Source organism: Colias croceus, chromosome 14, assembly GCF_905220415.1.
Source record: "Colias croceus chromosome 14, ilColCroc2.1".
Classification (NCBI taxonomy): domain Eukaryota; kingdom Metazoa; phylum Arthropoda; class Insecta; order Lepidoptera; family Pieridae; genus Colias; species Colias croceus.
The window spans coordinates 3,507,229-3,525,354 of NC_059550.1; the positions used below are offsets into that span (position 1 = coordinate 3,507,229).

The following is an 18,126-nucleotide window of genomic DNA, read 5'->3' on the forward strand; positions in this document are numbered from 1 at the left end:
ATACTTTACTAGCTTTTCGCCCGCAGCTATAACCTATAAGACGGCGTAGTCAATGAAAATCCCACATAGTTTCCGTTACCGTGGGATTTTCGGGATAAGCACTACTACCTATGTGTCAATCCAAGTTATCTTCTATGTGTGTGCCAAATTTCATGAAAATAGGTTCAACAGTTTGCGCGAAGGAGTGACAAACAAAAATACAAATTTTCGTATTTACAGATAATATAAGTATCAATTATAGTTAACATCTTAAAGAAATACATTAATACTTGGCAATTACTTAAGATCTCAAATAAAAGCTGCGGAAAAATTACGATGTCGTAAAAGCCTTATCACTCAGCGCGGGATAAACTGTAAGATATATACGATTACTAATTGCAAACGAATTGTACAAAATCACCGACTTCTTGCTGCATTCCCCATATGTCTTGCATTCTCGGTACATTCTCAAGAACAAGGTTCCAGGGTAACGGTGATCGCGATACGCTTTCATGTCGGAATGCGTCTATAATGCTTAACTCTATGGTGTTTGTGAATAGAGCTTTATGGATTGTATTGTCATTTTTTAGAAGTCGCATGTCGCAGATTCTATTCGTATTTATTTTTCGATTTGAATATCTTTCTTTGGAGGATCTTTGTTGTGTCGGAGAAAACACGTGCCATTGAGATTTTTGTTAAATTACTTGTTGAGAACACTCATTTTTAGTGTAAACTGCCATCATGAATCCTGATCCTCCCGACCCTGGCAAACCTCCTGACATCCAGGGTGAGGTGATGGAAGCAGAGCACATAAGCAATAAAAGGCAACGGTCTGAGGCATCCATTGCTGATACAGACATTATTCCGTCTAAAAGACATGTAACAGTTACCAACTACGCGATCGCATCCTCTCAAAATTCATATGTGGATCCCATTTTATCTAATCCCATTACATATTCCGACAATGACAGTGGTCCTTTTATTGTATATGTGTCCCGTACGGAGGCCGATCCTGCGGCGGGTTTAACTATTAGGCCGATTAAATTTGGATCATTCCTATACAATAATCGTGTAGCTAACATAGCTAAAGATGGAGTTAAAGCTATTGGGCGTAATAAAATTTCTGTGCAATTCAATACCGCTAGTGACGCAAATAATTTTATAAATTTCCCCCCTCTTAAAGATTCAAATTACCAAGCCTCCATTCCAACTTTTCACATCACCCGTATGGGCATTGTCAAAGGTGTCCCTACGGAGTGGTCTATGGAAGAATTTATCAGCCATGTGGATTTCCCAGGTGGAAGAGGCAAAATTTTGAAAGCCAGACGGCTTAATAAAAAAATTAGAATAGATGGTGTTACTTCATGGTCACCATCTCAAACAGTTGTTTTGACCTTTCAGGGCCAAATTCGTCCAGATAGAATATACTGCCTTTACAACTCCATGCCAGTAGAAGTGTACCAATACCCCACAATTCAATGCTATAAATGCTGTCGGTTTGGACATGTACGCGACCAATGCCGCTCTAAGGAACGTTGTTTCAAATGCTCACAGGCCCATTTGGGCGACTCTTGTCCAATTTTAGAGTCTGATGCGACATGCCTCCATTGTACTGGTAAGCACTATGCCACCGATAGAAAATGTCCCGAACAAGCTAGGCAAAAGGCCATTAAGCAGTTAATGGCATCTGAAGGTATATCTTTTGAGGATGCTTCTAGAGTCATCCCGTCAACTCGTAGATCCTATGCTGAGAATATTCAGATGCAGAAACCTTTATCTATGCATCCCCAAAGCCTCCCGTCTTCCCATTTTAATCCTCCTATCCAATCAACACCTAATGTCTCATACAGGAAAACAGTCACTCAGACCCCCCGTTCCCGAGCTCCTCTGGGTAAGTCTTATGATAAGGATGCACATCATTCTATCATTCGTGAACCTCCTTCCTCCCTTTCTAATGGTTGTGCTTTCCCTAATACAGGCTCTTCACTTCCTTTTGATGAACATCTACTTAATATGTGTTTATCTTTTATAGAGACTTTACTTTCTTATCCCCACCAATTACCGTCCAACGTTGCCGAAAGATTATCTCGTTTCTCATCAATCCTCAATTATGGATCTAGTGTTTCTGCAATGGAACGCTCAGAGTATCCGTCCCAAGAAGCACGAGATTTTTGAATTAATAACCAATCATAAACCTCTGGTTCTTGCTATCTCAGAGACATGGTTAATGCCCGGTTCCCGGTTTAGGGTTCCAGGGTATTCCTGTCTTAGAGATGACAGAGCCGATGGTTATGCCGGCTGTGCTCTGCTCTTGAATAACAGTATTCCCTTTTCACAAATTCCACTTCCCCACCATGGCTGTAACTTTAATGCAGTTGCAGCTAGAGCTGCTAATATTTCAGTCTTATCCGTTTATGTTCCTCACCCTCATCCTAGTTTTATTCCAGAGCTTTCCTTAATCATCTCCTCTCTACCTCCCCCTGTTATTATTATGGGTGACTTTAATGGCCACCATACTTCTTGGGGCTCGTACATTTGCGACTCCTTTGGATATCTTCTGGTCGACCTCTTTGAAGATCTAAATATGTGTATTATTAACGATTGCCTTCCTACCCGTAGAGTTTCCCCATTACAAAATCCTAATACTGTAGTGGACTTAACAATTTGTTCTTCTGTTTTAGCCCCTTCCTTTTCTTGTTCTACGCTTTCCTCTACTCATGGGAGCGACCATTTTCCAATCCTCATCTCCTGCTCACGCACAGTTCATGTTCCCACTAGTGCTTTCCCACCTTTGCTCAAATTTAAGTTAGGCAATGCCGACTGGGAGAAATTTGCCAACTCCCTTGATACCAAAATAAGTAATCTCCCAAATGCTTCACCTGAGAATTGTTTGGAATCTTATTCTCTTTTTGTTAACTGTCTCGATACTACTGCTACCGAATCTTTCCCATTGAAAACTTATTCAACTCTGTCTGTTAGGAAGTTGCCTCCTCCCTGGTGGGATCATGAGTGTACTGCCATAGTTAAGGACCGTAAAGAAGCCGAGTTAAGATATGATTCCATTATGTCTTATGAGAACTTTATAAATTATAAGAAAATTGCAGCACGCACTAAACGGGTGCTATCAAGAAAAAAGAAACAGGGCTGGGTCCGTTTCTGTGAGAGCTTATCTCCAAAAACTCCGCCATCATTAATGTGGAATAGTATTCGCCGTTTCCGTGGAGCTCTATGTGATAAAAATAGAATATCCAACAACTCAGACACTTGGCTTGATGATTTTATTGACAAACTATCCCCTCCATTTGTCCCCTCTTCTGATCATTTTCCTTGTCCTCCCCATAATTTGGTATCATACGACAGTATGGATTGCCCATTCACCATGCAAGAACTTGTTACGGTTCTTGATGGCTTAAAAGACTCATCCCCTGGGGTTGATGGTATACCATATTCTTTTCTTTGCAAGTCAGGCGATCAAACAAAATCTTTTTTCCTAAATTTAATTAACATTTTCTTTTTACATGCCATTATTCCCGACTCTTGGAAAACCCAGCTTATTATCCCTATCCCCAAACCCGGCAAGGATCCCCTTAACCCCAATTCCTATAGACCAATTGCCCTGTCTTCTACCTTAGCCAAAATCACCGAACACCTTATTAAAAATCGTCTAGAATGGCTGGTCGAGAACAGAGGTCTCCTGTCTAGTTCCCAATTTGGTTTTAGGAAAGGTTTGAGTGTACTAGATAGTCTTAGTATTCTAACAACTGACATACGTTCCTCTTTTCACAATAAACATTATCTGGTCGGCGTATTTTTGGATGTAGTATCAGCGTACGATAATGTTCTTCTTCCAGTGCTCAGACAGAAAATGTTACAGCTGAGTTTGCCTGAGAGGATGATACATTTCATCTTCAACTTATTAATGTTGAGGACGATACAAGTACGCTGTTCTAAAGATACACCTACTAGACTTGTATTTAAAGGCCTCCCTCAAGGTTCCGTTTTGAGTCCATTATTGTATTCTATATACACCTGGGATTTGGATAAAGCCATTCCATCGTATTGTAGCGTTCTGCAGTATGCGGATGATATAGCATTGTATGCTTCGTCAGAGAATATGGATGTGATTACCTTCCGACTTAACAGCGCCTTGTCTTATTTGGAAAATTGGATGAGCGATCATGGCTTGTCACTATCGCCCAGCAAAAGCAATGTAGTTGTGTTCACGAAAAAACGCTTGATCCCACAGCCGGTAATATTACTAGAAAACTCCTCAATCCCTGTAGTCAACAAGATTAAATTTCTAGGGGTGGTGCTTGACCAAAAGCTGAATGGTATGGCTCACACTAACTACATTTCTCAGAAGTGCGAAAAGGGTATTAATGTTTTACGCTCCCTAGCTGGTGTTTGGTGGGGATCACATCCATATTGTCAAAAACTAGTTTACAATGCTATAATCCGTAGCCATTTGGATTATGCTTCGTTCATCTTAGAACCTTGCAACAAAACAGCTTTAATAAAATTGGACAGAATACAATACAAGTGTCTGCGACTCATTATAGGTGCCATGAAGTCTACCCCAGTCAATGCCCTTCAGGTAGAATGTGTAGACCCTCCATTATCTCTCCGCCGTCAATATCTGGCAGACAAGTATTTCTTTCGGCTTATACAATTATCCTCCCATCCCCTTCTTCCTAAAATTCGAAATTTACTTCAAATACTTACCCTAAACAACCTCCGTCGTCCATCTGATTTTCCTTGCCTACTTAAAAGTCTCATCAAATTTAACCGCCTTCCGGATCCAACATTCCAATTTAGTATCCATCCTTTATATTCAACTCCATTTCATGCACTAGTTTTTAACCCCAACATTAATATAAGTTCTGGTATTCAAAAATATGCTCCAGATTCTAACGTTGCTTTTAATTGTCTGGTTTCTTCCTACTGGCGTGGTTATAATCTTTTTTTCACGGATGCCTCAAAAGTGTCAAATCATCTTGCTGTAGGTATTGCTGTTTGGCACCATAACTCCAACACTATTTTACAATTTAAATGTCCCCCTCTCTCTTCTGTTTTTACTGGTGAAGCCACAGCTATCTTGGAAGCTCTCAATTTTATCGACTCTCATAATCTCCAAAATTCAGTAATTTTTTCAGACTCCCTCAGCTGTCTTCAGTCTATTACTTCTAACCCTTTCCGCTCAAAGTCTAAATTTCCTATCATCTTTCTAATCAAATCCGCACTTTACAACTGCTTCAGAAAAGGGCTTCAGGTAGATTTAGTACATATTCCAAGCCATTCTGGTATTGTAGGCAATGAGAAAGCTGACGTCCTGGCTAAATCTGCCATTCAACATGGTACTCTGGAGCATTACTCTAATTATGCCCACGATCTCTCTTCTCTTTCTAAGGATCGCTTGGATCATACATGGAACAGTCAGTGGAAAAATTCAACCAAAGGGAAATTTTATAGAGATATCCAACCCTCAATTCCACGTAAGCCCTGGTTCTTCCGTTTCCCTAATATAGACAAGCCTACTGTTTCCACCATTTGCCGCCTTCGTTTAGGTCACAATACCACTCCTATTCATTTATTTAAAATTCATGTTCGTGACCATTCTCTCTGTGAATGTGGTATAGACGAAGGTAGTTATGACCATTTATTCTTTGTTTGCCCAAAGCTCCGAATCTCACTTCTGGACATCCTTCCCCCAGATGTTCCCCTCCCTACTAATTTTAAGTGTTTACTTTGCCTTGTCCCTACCTCATTTGTGAATATCCTATCAAAATTTATCAATTTTAACAATCTAAAATTTTGAACTCCCTCTTGACTACCTATACCTATTTATGCTATGCTTTTGTGATGTGTTGTGTTGTCTATAACTAATATTTGTTCTTTGTCAGGTTATACAGCTCCATGTAAGAAGTCTATGAGTAAATAAAAAGTAAATCATCTCAACCGTGATTTTTCCTCAGCACAGAGCACGCTTAACATGAGCATTAACTTAAACTGACCATCCGTTCAAAACCTGACATTGGCAGAATCCGTCCTCACTAGGATCGGGAGTTGCCACTTGGAAAAAAGAAGAAGAAGAAGAAGAATCTTTCTTTGGAGGTTTTAATGTTTTAACTAAGAGCAGAACTTTAAAATAACTATAAACTAGAGTTTATAGTTATAATGCTCAATATAGATATTGAGCACCTAAAGCTAAAGTAAGCTTTTATAAAAAGAAGAATCGATTGCGTAAGTTTCTTCGTGCTATCCTTATAAATTTCTATAAATACGAACTATGAGGAGCATGCATCATTATGTAACTCGAATAATTCTGGTTATAAAAGAGATTTAATTTTAATTTCTCTTCAAAGTATGAAAAAGCATAGCACATAATAGTATACAATTGTATAATGATGTTAAAAAATGTCACGTATCTGATGTTTAAACGTGACTCAATTATTTTTAACTGAGCCGCAAAAAGTCCTTTTAAAATATTCGAGCAAGAACTAATGACCCATTTTCAACATAAAAGGTAGAAGGAGGAGTTAGTGTTTTTGCTATGACGTCAATTAGTACGTATACAATCACCATACAATCATCTCTATGTAGACTTTGTATTTGAGGTTGTAAATTATCTTTGATTACGAACAGATGAATAAGCAATGTTCACTAATCCAGAACATGTAGAGGCACGATTTAAATAAATAAATACAATTTTCTTAAAAACTATTCTCGGGTTGTTCTCCTAAATTAGATCGCTTAATTCAAAGTGAAATTGGTGTTTTTAATTATCCACACGAGTAAAAAAAAAACGTCAAATTTAATTGTATCCATTAGAAGAGCAGAAAATGTGCATATTTCACAAATTACTCTCCTGTAAATGATAAACGAGTAAATTATAAACAAGAAACACTATGCATTTTTAGCGGATATGCTGCAAGCTGCAAGCTATTTATCAATTGGGATTGCATATTAGAATGCAGAAATTATATAACTGGCTTTTCTTCTTATCGATTAAATCGTAAAATGAGAATGCATATAAAAACGCGTTACATAATTATGTAACAAAAGGATGCTATTCAAATTAAAACGTTCAATGCATACAAGATACAAAAAATTACCATTGAAAATCGAACACTTTCTTAGTGCCTTAGTAATTTATTGCCTGATAGTAAAAATAATTATGGTATAGATATCCATAAGTGTGCCACGATGATTTATCTTATAATATCATAAATGATAGTCACTGAAAGTAAATCAGATCATAGTATAAATACATAATTTGTAGGATAACCGGTTACAATTCCTAAACGTCTTATGGTGAAAGGTATCTATAATAGATAATTAATCTTAAAAAAATGGGAATTTGAAACCTTGACCGACTCGTTTTATTAATTAAATAAATTTATCTACACCAAAGATCGTTCGAAACACAATTTGTTAGGACAGAGTTGCCAGCATGAAGCATATTACCTAGCTATGTCCATTCATTTCATGTCATCGATATGTTAGTTGTTTTTGTACACAATAAATCATATTATCATAATAATTATTTTATAGTTTCCGTTCAATGTACAAGCAGTATGCACACTTTACTTTGATCATCAATATGTATAATATGTTTATATTTCTCCTTTAATTTAATTTGTTAACTAAAACTTTGCACTTTCTATAACATGTATGTTCCTCTAATTTTCTAACTAATCCCAATTAATGCAATATTCCCTAGTCGTGATTCGATTGTTGATACAAAGCCTTAAAAATAGGTAGCAACATTTGTATAGCCATTGTTAGATATCCGCAAAGCTTTCCTGTCTATTTATTTGCTTCTATCGTAGTCGTGGATCCAACAAAACTAACACAACCAGGGTTGGATTTGAACGTAAAAGGATTAGTTTCTGGCGAATTGTAGAACACTCTATGTATTGAATATTTGAACTCTTAGAATAAATACCTAAGTGTAAATTCTCTACTAATTTTGTTAAAAAAGTTAGTAAAGTTCGATGCGTAATTATTTTTATTAATTCAAGGTCGTTGATAAGCCAATGTTTTATGTTTGTAAAAGGTCGTTCGAGCTCTAAAAACTAAAAAGTAGGTATTTAATGTTGCGTATTTAGAAATTAACAAAATAAGCAAGATTTGTGTGTGTTTTGTATAGTTGAAATTCAACTTCAAATTATATAATTATATAACTTACATATACTTAAAATAAAAACAGCACACATTTATTAATTATATATTTTTGATTGTTTTAATTTCAAGTTTGTCAAAATCCGTCCCTGAAGCGTACTGAACTGGATTATGTTCCCGGAGAAAAGCGCGGTAATAGCAGCGATAGCATTTTGATCGTTTACTATGTTGATTTACGAGAAACGATTATTCGGGCCGATATTCGAACATTAAATTTTAATGGTGTTTAAATATTTGTAGTGGCATACCTTACGGCGTTTAACTGTATTGTGCGCTTAGTTGTTGATTCGGGTGAGTATTTACTAGCATAGGAAATGGAAACAAGTAACATCCGAAATTACTATCACTATTGAATGATATAATATAGCTTGAGAAAAGAAATGTTATTTTATAATAAAAAAAGCTCTCAGTCAACGAAGTGAACGTGAAAGGATTATACTAAATACCTAGTACCAATTAGTTATTGAAATTAATTATTCAAAATACGAGATGTTTAATATGAGGTAAATCAATTAACATAATCAATCCGTAACCAAGCAATTCGAAAGCGAGTCAATACCTAGATTATTTAACAAAATAACAAATTACTTATTCACATACAAATGTACATGAATTCCAATAGTAAGATATACTATATCTGTAGAACAATGCAGTTCAGGTTGATTGCACTTGACTGTGAACGCTGTAGGCCTCACTTCCGCGGGTTATATCACGCGAACTAATAGTCTCATTGTATTAAAATACCGCGAGAGTAGCCACAGATAATATAATACCATACTACTAAACATTCTTAGATGTACAAATAAATTATTCATTTCCTTCGCGGTTTATTCTTTGTTACAAAATAAGTTTACTTTCGTAAATAAGAATTTATACAACTACGATAATAAAAATAACTGTTCGCATGCATATTTTAAAGTTGCTCTACATTGCATATATTTGAATACTTAATTATTTTATAAGTTAACTTTTTTACGTTGTTATTTAAAACAACTTGAGGTTATCAAATCATTAATTTTACTTCTCAGTCTGGTTCTGATAGCTTTTACACTTCAAGAAAATAAATTAAAATGATTATAAATACACAATTATGTTTTGTATTTTTTATTATTTATTTTTTTCGTAACGTTCGTTCGTACTTTTACTCCTTGGTAACAATACATAATAAAACATAATGGACAGAAGAGTAATCGCCAGTACACTCATTAAATTATTTTTTACTGTTCCGCAAAGCTACGGAGTTTATGCGCAGTTTTATTCGAGAAAGTATTTTAAATGGATGAGTCAGCTGAAAGCGTTATACGGGAAATAGCAAGTATCCAGGGGTATCCAGGTATATCGTGTACCTCCAAGTAGCAGCTAAATAGTGCTTATTTCGTTCATGGGAACCGGTCTAGCGTCAAATTAACGTCTACACCATGATCTCTCCCAGGGCGTGAGTAACGGGAAGTGGCCTGCTTAAGCTATTTATCCGTATAATAAACGTTACAGTTACCGTCACTCGCCAGACATTCCTATACAATATTGTGAAATGGCGATTTATTTATGGGGCTGCATTCAATTTAATACGCCATCATTTCGCGAGAAAATAGCGTAGAGTCTTGCCAGTAGCAATTGGTGAGCTATATTATAAAATGACTGAATGAAACTTTATTTTATTTAGGAATCTTACAAGAAAAGCCTTTAGAATGAAATATATCCATGTACCTAAAATATAAATTTTAAGTATACTGGCTTGTAACTTTTACACGAAGCCTTGAATACACGTATCATTCTGCAATACTTTTTAAAACGTATTTTGCATGCATATTACTTTTTATTCGAAAGATCACAACTTGGAATCGAATCAAAGAGAATATTACACAACTTGCAAGGTACTCGTATTTCCATTACACTACAAAAGAAGAAATCTCTACAATAATTGCGTAAAATTATAATCATTATGTAAGATAATTAAAATAAATTATAATTGTTTTGCGTTTACTAATAGCGGTGCTTACTTGAAACCGTTAGAATTTGTAGAGATTGGTCTAATAATGCAAGTCGCCCACGCGTCATAAACCTAGTGCGCGTTTAATTACGGTACATATGTTCGAAAAGTATTTAAACATGAATAATAAATATATTAAAATAAGTAATAACGCTTAGAAATTCATTCAATAAGGTTTGTATGAAGTATCCGTTCCTTTGTATTTGATATTTTATAGTTTATACATTACACGATGCATCAGTAGCCGTCATTATCAAATTCAACAACCTATAATATTTAATTTGTACCTACGTTTAGTAACACGAATGCATTATTGTAGTCTTAACTATCATCAACATTATCAATACAAAAAAATTTCTTCATTCCTTGCTATGATTTATATTTATGTTAATGTAACAATTGCTCAAATGTGTATACAGCCTATCGCAATCTTACAAAGGAAGTTTATATATGTATAATATATTGTGGCATTACACTTAGGTCTAAGTACCACAAGTAACGGTAAGCATTCCCTTCCACGTTTACAAACACAAACCTAACTAAATTAACATAACCATGCTTGCATGTCTACTCAGTAACAAGGAAATTATGAAGGAATGCTGTGGAAACTAAGGTATTGAACAAAGATAATAATAGATGAAAAAATAATGTATGTGAGTATGTATTGTGTGTTGTAGATTTTGATCATGCTATCTACAATTACACATGGCATTTGTAAAATCAGCGATGTCATGATTTTATTAAAAAATTGGGACAGAAGAACTACCTATGTTTACATTAAGCTCTACTTCAATTCCATAATCAATCTATTGTGCAATCTATCGTCTATCAAGTCGTCTGGTATATTTTAACACAAAATTTATTAATTCTGGCCATTCTACTCTAGCAGCTCACATTAGTTTCTAGACTAACACGCCTTTTTTCTCAACAATCAAAATAGGACTAGTACGGTCTATAAAACATAGAGACATTTATTTTTAAGAAATGCAAAACTTGAATGAAAGTTAAAAAAAACACATTACTCGTATATTAATTTTTCGAGCATTACTGGTCAAAATCATTACTCAGCAAGATAACAACTTGCAAGACACATTAAATTTTAAGCACTTTCTTTACATGTTAACATTGACGTTTAATATAATAGGAGATAACTAAATTATCTTACACTCTCTATAATTCTTATTTCTACAGGTAACATGTTATGATTTGATAAGTTACTGTCTACGAATAGATACTAACTCGACGTCCAAATCGAAATATTTGTGATATTTCAGTATTTATATGTATATCAACGATTTCCAAACCAAATATCAACTGTAATTAAATCTTTACTTTGATTGAACTTGATTCAGAAAATAGTGTAGCTGCTTACTTTGAGCCCACTGAGCCTCTCATCTATTTTGACCAAAGGAATCTGTACCCCATTACAAATCGCAACGCTACACTGGGACTTCACATGAACAAATGAATACATAACATGTTCACATGCCATTAGATACCGTACAGTCCCGTCTCATCTCACATAACGGAGAGCATTCGACCCACATAGTTGCATCATAGTGTATGACAGGTGACAATATTGCGCTGATAGCGGTTTCACCTGCGCCTGCGCCTGCGCACATGATGACAGTAATGTTCTATTCTGTATCTGTAGAATGTAATGTAGATTCGACACTGCATATTCAGATATGTTAGACAGTAAAGAATTTTTCTTGTAGTATGTTAAAATTGCAAATGAGAATCAATGATCACATTAGAAAGATCCTATAAATTATAATACCTATAAATAAGTTAACACTAAGTACATTCATTATTCTATTTTTTATAAACCAAAGTGTTTGTCCTTCTTTCTAAAAATCATCATCTAGTTCCTAAATTCATTTCCATTTGTTCCAATAGCGGGCAAGAAAGATTACATAGTAAGATTATTCTAGACCAGAAACCAAGAGAATTGAAACAATAAGCGTTCTATTATTACCGATAGGTACTATGGTCAGGCATAAATAGATAGACCTAACCGCAAACTAAGTGCATTAGGGATTTATTCAGAACTTCCTTACTCCACCTGGTATTACGTTGTAAAGGTCGTTGAAGCAAGTCATCGTTCGATTCGGTCACGGTCAAGTAACGGTTTAAAGCGCCCTAGAAAAAGGGTCCAATGATCTTCGGATAGTAAATCTTAATGTATCGGCGTTTATTGTTTCATTAAAATTGGTATTGGATGTTATTATGTGCTAATGATGTAAGTTTAGTATGCATAGAGAGATAGATAGGTTCCAGCTTTTACGATTTCTACTTTTTAATTTAATTCTTTAGTACCTAGGTCTTAAAAATACAGTTAATCCTTATCTAGATACTAATTTAATGCCTACTGATAGAAATTAGAAAAGTATCTGTAGTAATTACTAAAACTTATATAGGAAGAGATATATAAAATTTTATTCTAGTTCGTTAAGTAAAATAGTAACATAGTACGATAAATTTATAACTATACTAGCGGTCCGCCCCGGCTTTGCCCGTGGTATATATGAAAAATAGATGTTGGCCGATTCTCAGACTTACCCGATATGCACAGAAAATTTCATGAGAATCGGTCAAGCCGTTTCGGAGGAGTATGCAGACTAACATTGTGACACGAGAATTTTATATATAAGATATTTTAATTAATTAATTATCAATTGAACAGAAAATATGAACCTAATGAAAGTTGTACCAAGTTTCTGGATCAACAATACAAATAGATGTTGATAAGAAACAATTTACGAATCCAATTTTAATGTCTCACTGCAAAGACCACAGCACAACGAAAGTAGACTAATCTATCTAATATGAATCATGGCATCCCTATTAGCTGCCCCTTTCCCCAACTTTCACGAAGTCAAGGTTCTCTGGGTCACAGGCACAAAAGGTCGCCACAAGGTGCTCATACCGATCGATCCTGTAACCATTTGCCTCCAATCCAACGCCACGCCAATTCAATATCTATTTACTCCTGATAAGTTCTACTTTTGTATTCTTTATTTTTAACGAAGACATGTTTGATACGTGATGAGGATGTTAAGTTGAATAATTATGCGGAGTAGCGGGACACAGGACCGTTGGCACTCGACTTTGTTTCAATTAATGTGTACGTACTTTTTTACTCTAGAAAGTAGTGTTATTGCGCTTTATAGCCTTTTTAATGGTTGCGTCGCCTTTTTAAATCCGTTATACACGTTATAGTATTTTTTTTCGGTTCATAAAAATTGTTCATTTAGGTATTGAAACTTTTATTGATTTAAAAGAGTCGGCGATTAATAAGAAGTCACTACAAATTAAGAGAAAATAGTTAAATTCACTGCGTTGTCATGCAGATAAGCATAAAATATTCAAAAGATTTTTCTTTTGTACTTTTCAGCTCATCCTAATGGGTATACTTAATTACACAACTAATACAAACCAACTCAGAATTAATGATAACATTATAAAAAGAAAACGTGATCTACTCTACTCTAATTAATTTAATTAAGTAAATATAAATAGTTTTATTTATAATTATTTACGATTGTCATGTCATCTTATGCCTACAGTTAGATAACAATCAGACGCGAGAGTGAAAGCGTTACGGCCCGTTCACATGTGTTCCAATCTTACGTCAAAACATCTTCAACTTTGGCGGCCAGAAATCATATATGTATTTTTTTTAAATATTCAAATTGTTCCACTTTTATATTTGTAAATAGAATTCGTCATTCAGTCGGTTAATCGTTCATTGGCCTCGTTCGTAATCTGTGGCTACGCAAAATCATAACAAAGTTGATGACGACTCGTAGCACACTATCGTTCAGTTCAACGTTGATATGTACAATCGTTAATTGTTAGATATTAATTTTATTTGGTCATAAGCTTGGCCCGTAGGTTTGCACGGTGTTCTTACGACGTCAAAATGACGCTTTTTCGAGCCTACTGTCAGACTTTTTACACCTGCAGCCTTTGGGTCAAGTATACACAGAAGGCATACAGCGCCCTGCGTGTGCAATATAACAATGCCTTCAGGATGCTTGTTGGGCTGCCGCGTTATTGTAGCGCTTCTGGTATGTTTGCCGATGTTAGAGTGGACGATTTTTATGCCATAATTCGCAAACGATGCGCTTCTCTCCGGCACAGAACAGATACCAGCACCCACGGCATGTTGAGGGCACTTAGTGACCGGTGGGACTGCCCGATGCTTGGTCGATGGGTGAGACTGCACACACAGGTCGGCTCTAGATAGGTAGTTATTAATGCGTGCTTTGTTCTGCGGCTGTCTGACTGAAATGATTTTTATTAACTGTTATTTAATTAATTAGAAATAAATGTTTATTATATTTTAATTTATTGATTTTAAAATAGTATTTTTTTCGATTTATAATATGTATCTAAATTTAATGTTTTTGGACATGATTTATCAATGATTAATTAACTAGAAATGAAGTATATTATATTTTAATTTTTGTATTATAATTTTTGACATTGTTATTAATATGCATGTTTGTTAGATGATAATTTTTGATTCATATGTACCTAAATTTATTCACTATGGACTTCATGTGTCTGCAAATAAATGATTATTATTTTTCTCTTTATATTTATTTTTTCTCCTCTTTCGAGGGTAAAATTAAAACCAATACACGGGCCTGAGCCAAGTGCATTGGTTTACATGATACTTAAGGGGCTACTTACTGCCAATTGCCTGTTTTCTTCGTCTAACTACTCTTCGGTTAGTGAATATAAATGTCCAAAAAAATATATGTTACTTATTAGACCTTAAACTTTAATTTCAACGTTTGAAATAATTCTATCTATAAAAATAATGTCCGAAAAAATATTCCAAAGTGGAGCATTTCTTGTTTGAATTTTCGTAACTCCGTCTAAACGGTATGGAGTTTTGCTATTTTTCTTTCACAATAATATTTTAAAAGGTGATTGTCATAAATTGTACGTTTGGCGAGACAATGCAAGTTCTTAGTGAGCTACAAATAATTATTTACTGTTTTCTAAATGAAATGAAATGAGCGGGTCCGTGCGCAGGCGACGGGCGGCACTGTAGCTCGAACTGTCGGACGAGGAGGTTGTGCTGCTCATTCTCTAAAATTGTATTTTGCCTGATTGTGGATGGCAATATTGTGCAATTTTTTTTGGCCAATTTTGTGCGTGCGCGTGGTTTCACATAGTTAAGTTTTATTTTAACTATGTTTGCGAATATGTGCCCGCCTGCTACTAACTATGTTTTCTATTAGAAATCTTGTTTTGAACTTGTTTTTTTCTCAATCGGGTTTTTTAACAACTTTTTTATTTTATATGCTTTTTAGTGCACATTGATTAGCTTAGTAGGTCAAAGCCCTACACCCTACACCCGTTACGTCAAGATGGCGGGACTTCCTCAGGCATTTTGAAAATTATCCTACTAATATTATAAATGCGAAAGTTTGTAAGTATGGATGTATGGATGTATGGATGTTTGTTACTCTTTCACGTAAAAACTACTGAACCGATTACAATGAAATTTAGCACACATATAGAAGGTAACTTGGATTAACACATAGGATAGTTTTTATCCCGGAAATCCCACGGGAACGGGAACTATGCGGGTTTTCCTTTGCAAACGCGGGCGAAGCCGCGGGCGGAAATCTAGTGTATCTATAATCCTAGTTCCTACTAATATTCGAAAGTTTGTATGGATGTATGGATGTTTGTTACTCTTTCACGTAAAAACTACTGAACCGATTACAATGAAATTTAGCACACATATAGAGGGTAACTTGGATTAACACATAGGACAGTTTTTATCCCGAAAATCTCACGGGAACGGGAACTATGCGGATAAGCCGCGGGCGGAAATCTAGTAGTGCATAATTATTAGGTACTATTTTATACTTTCCTAAAAAACTTCTACTCTAACAGGATTTCAAGATATTCTATAAACAAAGTGGTCCCGCCATTCTGAAGTCAAAACAATAAATATGCGTAACAAAAATAAGATGGAGTAACTTTCTATACTTACTTATTTTCCGGGCTAAAATGTACTTTAAGGGCCGTCGAGTTGGGCAACCAAAATTTTTTTGGAGAAAGGTCTATGCCTAAGTAACTGACATGTAAAATCTTAACCTGCGGAGACTTATAGTTTTTTAGAAATTAATAATTAAAGTTTCATAATTTTTCATGCAATTTCGAGCAACCATCTTGACATTTGTTTTTTTTTTTGTTGCGTTTCGTTTTTGCAAGTACAACTCTTATACCCATGATTTTTTTTATTTAATTAATTTACATGTTATTGAATGTTTTTAGCCAAAATAACAATGTTTTTATAACAATTTTATAGTTATTTTTATAGCTCACTTGCTTCAGTTTTTAAAATCGATTAACTTTTACTTTTAGTATTCAAATAGGTAGCGAGGAGCGAAGCGACGAGCGTGTTAGGTTAACTCTTGAAGCGACTTTAGGGCGATATTTCCACTCAAAAAAAAAACAACGTAGGTTAAAACGTACTTAGGTAGGTAAAACTACGTACGTAGGTAACGAAACGCAACAAAAAAAAAACAAATGTCAAGATGGTTGCTCGAAATTGTATGAAAAATTATGAAACTTTAATAATTAATTTCTAAAAAACTATAAATCTCCGCAGGTTAAGATATTACGGGTCAGTTACTTCGGCATAGACCTTTCTCCAAAAAAATTTTGGTTGTCCAACTCGACGGCCCTTAAAGTACATTTTTAACATTTTCCGATTTTCAAAAATTCGTAACTCAAAAATTTACGACTCTCAACTCCACGACCTATAAAGTACAATTTTACCTTTTTAAACTATTAAAATAGTAAATTCAGTATAAAAAAGTAAAATAAAGTTTTTTATAGCACCTGAAAAAATTACAATGTTAATAAAATTGCATTTCCTTCAGGCGCTTTTCTCTTAAAATTTCGTTCACCTATCATCACTGATTTCATTTCACAAAAATAAATCTATGTTGTTTTATTATTGTAAGTAATATAAGCATGATACACTTTTTTGGAATCCTTATTATGATACCTTTAATTTGATACCCGTATTGCAGAAAAATATTTTTTTTTTGTATTTTAGTCTAGCACCCCATATTTTTCTTTTTTATTGTCACCTATCTAAAAAAACTTGGCCTAATACGACGAATCTAACGATACCCTAAATAAAGAAATCCATCCAGTGGTTCGGAAGATATCAGAGTATAAAGAATATTAGATACATACAAAGATAGGCGCGAAAAACATAACCCTTCTTTTTAGTCGGGTAATAAAAATGCCCGAGCTGCTGCGGAACGCGACGCGAGCGGATAGTTGCGATAGCGCGGATCACGCTCGCGCTCTGCGCACGTAAAAATGAAGCGGGGGTGCTTGGCTAGCGCGGGGAGAACGTCCAAATCCTCAAAATCGTTTCACTGTTACAACAACCTTAAGTAGATGTAGGTGTATTGCTAAGAAATTTTTTTGTGAGACGACAGGTATTAAGAATGACTGCTTTTTGTATAAGTGAAAGTGTAGATAACGGCATTTGGAGTATTTTCAGATTTGAAATGAGTGACTTTGGGGTGACACCGGTTGTAGATATTACAATGGGGATGATGTTAACAGTGTGTACTTGCCATTGTCGTTTAATTTCAGTAGCGAGCTCAATATATTTTGACATTTTTTCAGTGTATGTGTTAAGAAGATTGTGTGTGTTACATACTGCTATATCAATTAGTAATACTGTGTTTTTAGTTTTGTCAAATACTGTTATGTCCGGCCTGTTAAAATGTATAGTCTTATCTGTAATGATTGTTCTATCCCAGTAAATTTTAATAGAGTCATTTTCGAGGATTGTGTTAGGCTTATATTTGTAGTAGGCGATTTTTTTGGAAACAAAGGAATGTTTGTGAGCTAAATTTTGATGTATGATCGCTGCCACCTGATCGTGTCTATGTTTGTAGTCCGTTTGTGCTATGGAT

General features: G+C 35.0%; 2 protein-coding genes across 2 annotated transcripts in view; both read left to right on the top strand.

Annotated features, from left to right (window-relative positions):
- The window catches only part of LOC123697199, a 40,123-nt gene that overhangs the window by 5,405 nt on the left and 16,592 nt on the right, over positions 1-18,126 (top strand). The gene's annotated exons all lie outside the window — the stretch shown is intronic.
- Positions 721-6,045, top strand: LOC123697202. Its single transcript, XM_045643627.1, has 2 exons — positions 721-1,594; positions 5,880-6,045. Exons 1-2 carry the CDS (start codon positions 721-723, stop codon positions 5,915-5,917), a joined length of 912 nt encoding a protein of 303 aa, XP_045499583.1. The 3' UTR covers positions 5,918-6,045.

Excerpts from the sequence above, each read along its gene's own strand:
- LOC123697202 (XM_045643627.1), top strand. The coding sequence starts at position 721 with ATGAATCCTGATCCTCCCGACCCTGGCAAACCTCCTGACATCCAGGGT. Across the intron at positions 1,595-5,879 it reads GACATGCCTCCATTGTACTG|GTTATACAGCTCCATGTAAG; the intron begins GTAAGCACTATG and ends GTTCTTTGTCAG.